The sequence below is a fragment of the Battus philenor genome, unplaced genomic scaffold (genome assembly GCF_028537555.1).
Source record: "Battus philenor isolate CCGP_79_NKW_IND1 unplaced genomic scaffold, ilBatPhil1.0.hap1 SCAF_5, whole genome shotgun sequence".
Lineage (NCBI taxonomy): Eukaryota > Metazoa > Arthropoda > Insecta > Lepidoptera > Papilionidae > Battus > Battus philenor.
This window is the reverse complement of record NW_027181715.1, coordinates 7,402,376-7,414,541: the sequence shown is the minus strand read 5'-3', so window position 1 is coordinate 7,414,541 and position 12,166 is coordinate 7,402,376. Positions and strand designations below refer to the sequence as shown.

Genomic DNA, 12,166 nt, shown 5'->3' with positions numbered 1-12,166 from the left:
AGATCCCTATCGAGTCTCCCGTGGAACCCTGAGTGCCCAGACTTAAACAGTATGAAAGCGATGTAGTCATCATTATACTCGAGACAAAAAGTCTTCGACAAATGATGCTCGCCTGTTTGAATTAAGGTGTTTCATTAGGTGAAAGTTGGCAAAGCGCTAAAACTTTTATATGAAGCCCAAAGGCACTCTCGAGAACCTTGATTTGGGGTGTAAAATTAATTCAGTAACGGGATTGTGTCGCTTAGTGAGCGGGCGCAATGGCTATCGAGAACGGAGCTCAATTCGTTTAATTATTTATTGTATCGGATTGGCATTGGCATCATTATATATATGAAAATTGTACACGTGACTTAGGATAAATAAAAAGGTTCGTTATATGTACTAAACTCAGTTGGTAATTAATCCGTTCTTAGCTCTGATGCTAAGATTTCTGTATTTTCTTTGGGCCAAGGTACGAAACACAAGTAAAGTCTAAGTAGTCTGTATTGCTATCGAAACCGCTATATAGCATCGCAACAAAGCGTCGACGAAGAAAGAGCATTAACGCTGCCGTCGCAAGCTTCGACGGCGGGGTAACGGAACGGAGCAGCCGATATTCCTCCGTCTCGCCCCGCGCACACCAAGGTGCGGTAGAGAGGTTTCGGTAGTAATATTGTTAGTAGGATCTCGCACAACCCTGTCTTCCTCCAAAGGGCACGGTATCTTGTGTAAAGATCTTACTTCCTAAACAATAAAAATAATTTTGTTAGAGGTCGTTTTGGTAAAGTATCCTGCAGGCTAACCTAATAAAATATTATTACCACCATACCAAATAAAATTATGGGATTAATACACACCATCCTTTACCATCAGGTGAATATGGTTTCCTATAGTTGTGAAATAATTATCTCATAAATTATCACGACAAACTTGGTGACGTATTGAGTTTTAGGTGATTGAGGCCGCCTATATTAAATTGGAAAAATTTATCCCACCATGGTCAAGTATACGATAAACAAATTTGAAATTGATATAAAGGACAATAAAAAAAACTTGTACATATTTTAATGAAAATAATTGGTGTTAAAGTATATCTTTTACATTATCATTGCTAAATATGTTTTATCTTCCTCTCCGATACATTATATATGACATAATCATAAAGATATAATTATAAAGGTAGCAAAAATAGTCAAAGAGCTATATATGGCCCCGAACCACGGCTTGCACACCCCTGGCCTATCGCATACGTCGGATCAAGGTGGGGGCGCGTATGCGTCACGATACTTTTCTATCGTGATTTCATCTAGAGCGCCGAATACGCTTCATTGTTTCACCGTAACGCCTAATACAGTAGCATAAATGTGAAATCAACTCTTTGTTTTATGGCTCCTATATAGTATAGTGATTGCGAAGTGGACTTTGTGGTGATGAATTTCTCTTCGTCATCAATTATAAATGTGTTATACGTATAACAAAGTTTTGTTATCTATATATTTAAGAGATTTCTACCTAAGTACTGACTCATCACAATGTTTTTGGAAGGCTTTTTTCTTAAGGCTTAGAAACTTGAAATTTGGTACGAATAATATTTTGGCTGTGTACAATTCATTTATCCTTTCGTTACCAGCTCTGGAGTTAGCTGGCGTCCACTGAACGACCCGTATGTACTAGCGCCGGAGTTACCCGGGAGTTTTAATTCATTTATTCACTTTCATTAACTCCTATTTTTAATTAAGTTACTGCTAAAATGTTTAAACATGTAACACAAATAAGAAAATTGGAACATCAGCTTACCGCCATGCAATGTGCACAATTCGCGGTTCAGTAGCGTCACTGGAGGTTGAGGGTGCTTTCCCTTTTTTGGCACCTTGAAAATTACCAAGAACGTGTTTTATAATTTTATACCCACAAAAGGCTATGCCACGCGAAATGGACTGGGACCGACTATTTATTTCTATATATTTAACAAACGTTTATTCGCAGGGAGTACGTTGAGCTATCCAGAGCGAGAGCGACACTCCAAGAGGCAGTGGAGCGGCGAGGGCTGCCCGCGTTTTCGGACATCCCGGCTGCGTTGCGGTGCGCGCGTGCTGTGTTGCGAGGCGCACGTACCCAGCCGCGTCACTCCCTGGGTCATACCATTCTGCGGTTGAAACGAGCGTTTGACGCAGCCGGTGGTCGCGGCGGCACCTTATCCCGGACGCGAGCGCTGGAAGCTTTGCGTGAAGCGACGAAGGCTTCCCGTCAAACCGCCGAGCGCGTGCTGCAGCAAGACGAGCACGTCGATTTTGAATCGTTTTGCGCGGCCGTCGCCGAACTCGCCGCTGACGCCGGTTTGTCATTTTTTTTAATATTTTCCCTTCTTCCTTTATTTACCAATGTGTAGACTTTTTAAAATAAATGACTCCCGCCCTTTCCGAGAACTTATTGAACGCCCCCTCAACTTCTTTGCAGATGAAATATAGTAAAATTTGTTCTTAGCTGATCACGACTCGGTGAAAGGACACATTCCTTTAAGCATATATGAATATAAATTACAAGCGGGCTATGTCAGATCGTCCACCGTAGCGATATTTGGCGAAGTCTATGCCTTATAGTAGGTGTCCATCGGCTGACACAGATAATGATCAACACCCAACTCTTTTTTATACGATAGATACGTTCATCAGAAAAGCGTGTAAAAAATGAAATCAATAAACAACTTTTAAAATCGCGTAACGTAAAATAACAATATTTTCCCATATAACTGGGCAAAAAGTAAATACCATGTTACACAAGTATTTACACAACAAGAACAATTATTTTTTGTGATAAAAACCAATTCAATTAGTATGCAGTCAAAATTCAATAGTTAAGTACAAAACATATAAAACTAATAGTTGAAATAAAAATAATAAAGGAAAAACTATGTTAAAAATATTCATACTACTTGCGTGCACGTTTATTATAAAAAATTGTAGGGATTCGTGCCAGAACAAAATCATGTAAAATGTATATTAATTCTTATGGACGAACCGCGTTATTTCAAAATTGTTTAAAATAAGAGTTTGGTGTTTTATGAAAGTTACAGTTTGCGGTATATAATAGAGTAGATAGCAATATATGGAGATTACAGATTCCTCGGTATAACATGTATGCGTAAGGACGGTATGTGTAGGGGCGGCGCGCGCGGGCAGCGGCGTGGTCGCGCACGTGCGGCGCGCGTTTCGCTCGCTGCGCGCGCGCCTCTCCGAGTCCGGTGCGTTCACGCACGCGCTTACGCTTCAACACGTGTAGTTCGTTCGCGTTAAGAATACCCTGTATCGTCATTGTCCGTCGGTCTAGCCACGCCCCCTGTAAACAGTCAAATTGTTCGTTCGCGTTAACAACAACACTCTGAATCGTCATTGTCCACTGACCTAGCTAAGATTTGCATTGCCATGGACATTTAGGAATTCAAGTATTACCTTTATATGGAGTAGGATATATGTGTGAGGGTAATTAACGTGGAAGAAATATTGTATACCTATATTCCTCGTGTAAGTACATCATATTGTGCAATTAAAAACAGCACATATATTTTATAAATGACAAAAGATATAACACAAATACTATTATTGTTATTGCTGAATAGTGAATTCCTGTTGTGTATGATGATTTGATGGCTAGACCGGCGGACAAAGATGTTTCTCTGCGTTCTTAACGCGACAAACTTTCATTCATCATTTGTACAAAGCCTACTTATTTTTATCATTGGATTATTAGAAATTACTTCATCATTTTTCCGCAAAGTTTTTTTTGTTTTAAAACGCAGATGCACCTGTTTTATTGTGAGAATGATATTGTTTTCAGCTGTTTGTATGCCGAGTTTGTTTTACTCTTTTTTCTTTTTGGTTTTATTCGTGTTGTTTAGGTGTGGCTAAATTTAAAAAGTTTTTTTATAATACAGAAAGTCAAAGTCGAAGTAGTCAAGAAGAAGTAACGAGGTTAAGAGAGGGCGACGAGAACCGCGTGTCGGAGATCGCCGAGAAGCCGCGGGAGGCTAACGGGTTGCTCGTGCACAATCCAAGATTGAGGGCGTACGGGAGGAAGCTCGGATTATTCATTCCTAAGGTTACTTACTCACTTGCATATTTGTAGTGTTTACTCATCATTTCCTTTATGTACTTCCACTAAGCGAATGTAATTAAATCTCTTGAACAGTTTTGGATTGTCATCATTTATTACATTTATAATCCCGTGTGCGCATACTGACCTCTTTTACTAAACATAGCAAGCCCTTTTCCTCATTTTTAATAAGTTAAAGTTTGGATCCACGTTTAATAGAATTCAAATGACTTATCAATTATTATTTTGAATAATATATATTAATTTCTAACCAAAATTAGGAGGATATCGCAGATATCGGTTAATTCCATAAAAATGAATAAAATAATTTATGATTGTACATTAATATTTTAACACGGTCGGCTGTAGGTAGTGATCATCTTGAGTACATGGTTTGATAAAAAGTGCTATTTCCTTTAGCCGTTACAGTAAAGATTTTTTTCTGTCGATTACCTACAGGTTACGGACAGTAAAAAACTTGAGGGAAAAAATGCTAAATAGTTGTACTATTTGTAGAACGGAGGCAACCGTCCGTCGGACGGCAGCGCGGGTGGTGGTGCGGGGGGCAGCGCGGGCGACAGCGTGTTGACGCCGCGCACGGAGCGACGCCTCGAGCGCCTGCCCGCCATGCTCACCACTCACGCACATCACGTGTACCTCGGCGGTGCCTTCCCGGTGAGTAATATTACCCTTAACAACTTCAGTACGACGATCATCGTCGACGAAACCTTACGGAGATGACTTGCTGGTTGCAAGAACTTGATTTTCGAGTGAATGAGCTAGAGTAGTGTACCTACCGTGCTACGATAAAAACGTACGTTTTAGTTTTGCGACTTCGAGTGAAAGAAAAAGCGTAAAATACAACCAATCACCGTGTTTATGAATTATTTTGTGTTATCCGCAGTCGGACGGCAGCCGGCCGGAGGAGATCCTTCGGCGCGAGGGTTTTACGTACGTGGTGCCGCGCGCCAACGACTACACGCGCATGTTCTCCGCGCCGGCGCGACGCGCTGCCTCCTCGCGCCCCGACTCGCCCTGCGACAAAAAGCCCCGAGCCGCCGCACACCTCTCCGTAAGTATGACAGAAGTCGCCAACCCAGCGTTCTGGAGTTTCTTTCGCCATATCTTTCAGCGTTAACGCTTTCCGAAATTATAGTAGCCAACCATGTCGAGGCTTGGTCATCTCAGGCGCCTTTGACTCGAACTTCTAAATGGGTATCTTTCAATAATAGACCAAGATGAGATCTTCTCTTCTTTAATCCTAATCACTCCATGGAACGTAGTTTATGTGATGTAGTAGTGTAGCAGCCTCCCAATCCGATGTACAGTTTCTTCAGAATTGGAGGCCGTCGGTCTACTATGTGCCGAGGTTCTTAGGTTACGCTTCCTAAGTTCTGCCGCCGCGAACACGCGGAATCGTTAAATTTCACTTGGGTAGTAATATGTATATAAATAAAAAGTAAATGTTAGGTAAAAAGAACTTCCCTATGTAAATTTCGATATTAATAAAATTATAAATTATTGTTATACATAAGCACACACATTAATTACCTTCTGCTACAGTGGTTAACAATCTCTTTTCGTTGCGATACCCCATAACATACATATCTTTTTATCATAGTATCCCTATGATGATAACACAGTAGGTTTGCTAGTCTTAAGATCTCGTTTATCTTTAGGTCTCTATTATCAATGGAAGTTATGGTAAATATAGTAAGGTCTCTAGAGACTATAATTTATAGAGTTACTGTAGAAATTAATTATAATAATGTTTTATTACGTAAGTGAACTCTTATATTTTATTCACATTTCCGCCGTAACCATAATTATACAATCTCCATAAATCGCCTATAAGAAATTTTCAAATACTCCCAGAGGTTTGCATACCGCGCATTTGGAATCGCTGTTCTAGCCTATCGACATTATAAATAGTAATAACCGCTGGCCAAACATTGCGATCCCTATAATCCGATAATAGCGACCGATCGATAAGATAGGGGGACGGAAATGACGTACGAGAGTATGTATCAGTGTTCGGAAATATTAAAATACCATTTATACACATAGTACATCCAACAGATTGTTAAATTCCAAGTGTTGTGGGCTGCTTCCGAGTAAAACTAAACTCGTAAGTCTTCTACTGGTGAGAGCAACGAGAAAATCTAACATACATCATCATTATAGTATAGAGAGTGTAGAAGTATGGTACTTATTATTTATGTTATTGGAGATAAACAGTAACAAAAGGCAGTAAGAAAGTACAAAGTTAGAAACTTACAAATATAAGATTAGTTACTATTGTTACCTTATAACTATCTCACTAAGAACATTAAATGATTTATAGTCAAACAATGACAAAACAAATAAAAACATTACTAAACAGGGATCAAAGATCACACCGCAATAATTACGAGTCACAGCAAGCCGTCACGTTCCATTGAGGTTTAAATTGTATTATGTGTAGTCAATAATTTCGAACGAAATTGTCTTTTAAAAGATACGAGAGAGCACGAGAATATATCAATATCACTAATATATGAATTGTGGAGGTCACAGATCCTGTATAAGGGTGCATGTTTACCGATATTTGTCTTAGCTGTTGATAAAAAAGAGAGATCTAGAACGCGTTCTACCTGCAGGAATTCGAAAGTTTAGCACGGACAACAGTTCCGAATAGTTAACATTGCCACCACAAATATTTTTAAGTGTAGTGGCGTCCATTAGAGAACGTCGATCCTTCAATGATAACATTCCGTATCTGTTTAAAAACATTTTATAAGAATCCCGGGGCAATGCATTCGGTAGTTCAGAATACGACGGAATTTTTTTTGTACTCTTTCAATTTTATTTTCGTAGACAGCATACAGTGGACAGCAAACGGAGTATAGATACTGTAAGTGAGATCTTACTAGAAATTGAAAAAGATAGATGAAAGTGTGTGTCTCTGCGCTTAAAGGATTTTGTTATGCGTGTAACAAAACTCAGCATACGGTAAGATAGTAATAAGATAGTATAGTATTTGTAAATTACAGAGAATATAGATAGTGTAGCAAAGTGATAGTTGTAGTGGAGTTTAACAGGTTCGGTAGGCAATGTTAGAGACAACACCTAACGAGCTGGAGCACAAAAATTAATAGGCTTGGATTGAAAATAGACAGTTTATTTTAAAAGTCATCCGCCTACAACTTCAGACACACCAATGCCGTGATAAATTATTTATCATGTGAACAAAATAATTTTTACATAAAACTTTCCACATTTTTACACATTAAACATTGATTCAAAATTAATATAAGATAGTCTTTAATTCAATATTCCATGAAGCACTAAAGATTTAATACAAATTCACAAACAACAACACACATGTCACTTGATGCCGTTCAGCATTATTATATTTCATAATATTTTTCGGCGTGAATTGCGGTTTTGACAACCGCCTACAAATCATACGCCGCGCGTCCTTACATTTTGTGCATGCGTAGACCGATGGATTGACAGATAAACGAAAGTGAAAAATTTCGCTACAAGAGTATAGAAATTGACATGAGGAGTATCTGTCTCTTCGTTCCGTCATACCATAATAATACTCCCTTTTCGCCGATCCCCACCTCGCCAGCCAGCTTTCCTAATATGTACAGTGGTTTCGGTTGCAGTATAGTTAAAGGATCCAGCGTCTTAACAAGTTTGTCGGAACACGCTGAATGCAGGAAGCTTCCAATTCGTCATATAGAAACTTCTTATTTGAACATGGGGGAAACCCGTGTCCCCATAGTCTATAGAATCACAAGCAATACCGGAACCAAGAGACGGTGGTAATTGTGTCAGTTGAGTTGAAAATTAAAAATAATTGCACTCATCTTTACTCAGAATAGTTAAACCTATCGTTAGCATTGCAAGCCTGTTACAATTTCATCGAACTTGATGCCACGCGCTAACAAACTTACTAAATATACTTAATAAACTAACTTTAAAATACTACCTTAAAACTATTTGCGCCTCCTGTCGCGTCGGTGTGCTGCGTAGTCCTCCGTGTGTCGCCGTTGTCCCCGACGCCACTCGCCGTTGCTTGTGTCATTGTTCTCCTCCTTCTTTGTGATTTCTTTTCGGTTGGCCCTTTTGCTTGGGCATGTCGAGTTACTTTGTATGTGATTTATTTGGGTGCCCTCCTTGGGTTTTTTGGGAGGCTTCGTTTGATCCCTTATGGGATCGGTGCGTCCTGGGGTAATGTGTAGTTTTGCTATCGTTTATTTATAGTCTGGTTATTTTCTGATATTTAATGGTACGTTTGTGCCACCAGAAAGTTCAGATGATAATTGCATTACAAGTAAAAGAAGTGAATAATTGTGTATTTGAAATAGTATACACGTATTGACACCTTAATCCGAGATATTACTAGGCGAGAATGGCGAGCTCGGCAAATTTCGGTGCAACATCTAATGTATCGAGTCAATCAATGCTTACAAGAGCTTTCGGTATTAGTGAAGCCATAAGTTGTGAACCACACGTCCTATGCCATTTTCGCGTGTTACCGTCTTTTAATCAAATTTTACTTGTCGCTTCTCTATAAATCGGGAACATTGTAAATCCATTTTAGATATGTGAAGGCCAAATTACGCTCTGTCAAAGATGTTTATCATCAGTATGAAAGTAAATAATACTTGTATTCTCTAAATTAAATAATTTTTTAATCTTGATGTAGCTTTAAAGTAACAATGTGTTATAGTTCTTTTATGTTTAACTAATATTTTTTTTTGTTCTGGCAGCCTATTTCACCTGAAGAGGAGCCGGTGCAGCTTCGCGAACGTTCGATGGGAGCGGAAGCATCCGATCGTCTCAGTGCCTCCGACTTCTATACAGTCAGTGAGGACGTCACTCCACAACCTTTCAAAGGTAAAACAAATAAAAAATGTGGTGATCTGTGATAAATAGTAATAATTAGCATATTAGGAGTATAAAAATATAAACTATAGGAGTATAAAAATGTAAACTAGCATAAACAAATATACATGTGATTGAATGAACAAATTCCGTGATATTTGAGGAACGAGGGTAGGGTAGTGAGGCTATAAATTAACGGAAAGTAGTGTGGAAAAGAATGAAAGAAGAGTATAGATAGATCTTAGAGGAATGACAGAAGAACATAAAAATAAGAAAGGACGTGAAAAATTTAATAGAAGAGGAATAAAAACCATGTCCCAAAACAAGATAGAGGTATGAGAGGTCCCCAATAGCGGGGGCCATTTATAAAAATAAACCATTTAAAGGTATTTTTTAAGGATTTAAATGCCTTTAAGGTATACCTTTTTCTGGATTGCCAGTAAACAATAGTTTTCTTACGAGACTCAACGTTTCGTCTGTTTTTTATTCTTGACAGGCACATACGACGAAGAGTTGCTACTGGGGTCACGTATATTGGTGTTCTCCATGAGCGCAGACGCGCCTTGCTTCGCTACGATGGTGCTCGCGGCGCACTATATGGGGTTACGGCCGCACGCCACCGTGCTGATCGTGCAACCCATGGACCCGGCCGCAGCCACCGCCGTAAGTTTATTTATTTTAATTAATTAATTATAGCAAACTCTTAATACATTAAAACACAAGAAGTAACTTTGTGTATATCACACACACAAACTAACTTCAACATACACATTAACGAATAAATAAATATTACTTGTTTGGACATTAAATTTTATCTTGAGCTTAAAATTTTTGTTGTTTATGTAATACATTTGAATGTATCATTTAATTATTTCCATATTTAGAGAGAATGACGCTGACAGCTATAACATACAACTACCAACTAGTACAACTGTGAACGACATGTAGTTAGATACATATCGTAATTTTAAATAAATTATGACATTTTAAATATAGTGCACTACGTTTTCATGGATTACTTAAAATCACTCTTAGAGTAATTCATTGATATAATAAAATATTTAATAGGAAAAACATTTGCTTTACATGTTTTGGGAACATCATTAGAATTTTTCTTATTGTAAATGTTTTAAAAATCCGATAGTTAATTTCATTGTTTTTATTACAAGAATGTATTTATAAATAAATATACAGAAGTGTACTTTATATTTGTATTTTTTAAACTATTTTGTACAAAGTACTCGTCAACTATACGCTACTTGTCCTTCTGTTTACATACTATGGTTGTTTATATGTAATTGCCTCGAGCAATAAGACCTATTGTATCTTTACATGTTTTTAAAACTCTTATGGTTTTCTTTGTAACGTTAACCCATTTTTGCTGTGAATTTACTAAATATTTCTTAAAAAAATAAGTTTTTAAAATGGTTTATATGAATTTTCAACAGTACAGCGAAGCGGCCGTGAAGGATTATAATCGCGGGCGACATTACCTGTTGGACTTGGCGAGGCGATCGATGATTCCCGTGTACGACAACGTTGATGCCGCCATGGCCTGCGTCGTCCGACGCCTCCGGACCGAGCTATAGCTTACAAGGGACTGTTGCTTAAACTAAGACATCGCAATGTACACAAGTGTATTAAATGAATTTAAAATCAATTGCAAGGCTTAACCAAATTGTAAGTGATAACCACATTTATCCCGTTACAGGGATATATTCAACAACGAACACCGCCTTTTGTAATAGTGGGAAAGTGTTACGTTATAGTGAATCTCATTTGCTATCTGCACGGTACATAGATTGCGTATAAAGATTCCTCGTACAAAATTCCATTTTTATCACAAATTATAAAATAAAGACATCACAAATATCAACCATCATACAATTAAGTTAATTCGCGAGTCTCATATTGTACTTACTTATAACGAGTTTATAGAAAGTTTTAGCCTAGTACAAACAAAGTCTCTCTTTATTTCGTCACTCTCTAATGTATTAAATGTAATATATAGGTACTAATTATAAAATTAGAAACACTATGGATGCCTGAGTGGACGGTGACGGAGAAAAGGTCTTAATGAATTAATTAACTCCTGAATGTCTGCAATTTAAAAAAAATGTCAAAAAAGTTTAAAAGGATAATAAACTTTTATGAATGTAAAAGAGATATATAAAAATTAAATTAGTAAAAATCCAACATGACAAATGCACATGTCAGTACACTGCGGGTGCATCGAATACATTTAAAATCATCTCCAGTTGTTATACCAGTTTCTATATCTCGCAATAATAGTTAATTAAAAGTCGACGTCTTTTATATCTTATATTGGTTCTTCTAGACAGTTAAGTGTATTGGCATAGTGCTATTAAAATAAAGAATCAGAACAATCGGTTTGGAATCATAAAGAGTACAAATATGTTTTGCTCATGTAGCAAATGTAAGGTTATTTGGTATATAATAAATGTTAGTTCAGAGCTAATGTAACTATGTAACATTTAATCGTTATATCATATACTCATATTAGTTGTAACAAAATTATTAAGTCCCTAAAAATTAAATATATGCTGCACTAAAACGTGGTAACACTTGCAACGGTAGATGATTGATCAGGCTTCAAAAGCCTCGATTCCATACCTATACTAGGTATAGCATAGTTAATATTAGATAAGTTTTAAATAAATTTTGACCCACTGTCGCTAAAATTATTACAATGAATTCAGCAAATGTTATTTGCTAGTCACTTTTTTCCGTTAACAATTATAAGTACTCTGTAATATTGTTTGATAGTACAAAAATCTAATTTATAGTGAAAATGTCATTAATTATAATTATATGCCATGTACGCTTATTTTAAACTAAAACATCACGTGTAAATATAAAACTGTAATAATAACCCAACGAGTTTTATTCAATTTAAACCATGCGTCCTTCACCTTTCTCTATGCAATATTAAACACAGATGTGTTGTGTACAACTTAAAAATTGGAGGAATATTTTGAAGAAACTACTAAGAAAAGTATTTAGATATAAGTCCTTTAAAACAATATTTGTTAAATTTTCTGTTAGTAACGTTGGTTGCCGGGGACTAAAAAATAGTTCTACTTCAAACTTTCAGGTTATGTCTGGTCTGGGATGAATCATAAGGATGAGATATTAAAGTTATATGAAAAGTAAAATATGAAGTTTGAATTAGAGTAGGCTAGATCTAAATCACAGTAAT

The 12,166-nt window shown here is 37.1% G+C and overlaps 1 protein-coding gene across 7 annotated transcripts in view; it reads left to right on the top strand.

Moving 5' to 3' along the window:
• The window catches only part of raw, a 66,637-nt gene extending 54,817 nt beyond the window's left edge, over positions 1-11,820 (top strand). For all 7 annotated transcript variants that reach the window (XM_068772646.1, XM_068772647.1, XM_068772645.1 and 4 more), the window contains 7 exons: positions 1,966-2,315; positions 3,911-4,074; positions 4,585-4,743; positions 4,973-5,140; positions 8,832-8,958; positions 9,443-9,609; positions 10,395-11,820. In XM_068772646.1, the coding sequence (XP_068628747.1) occupies positions 1,966-2,315; positions 3,911-4,074; positions 4,585-4,743; positions 4,973-5,140; positions 8,832-8,958; positions 9,443-9,609; positions 10,395-10,535 (1,276 nt within the window). In that variant the 3' untranslated portion in view covers positions 10,536-11,820. The remainder of the gene's footprint in view (positions 1-1,965; positions 2,316-3,910; positions 4,075-4,584; positions 4,744-4,972; positions 5,141-8,831; positions 8,959-9,442; positions 9,610-10,394) is intronic.
• The last annotated feature ends 346 nt before the right edge of the window (positions 11,821-12,166 follow it).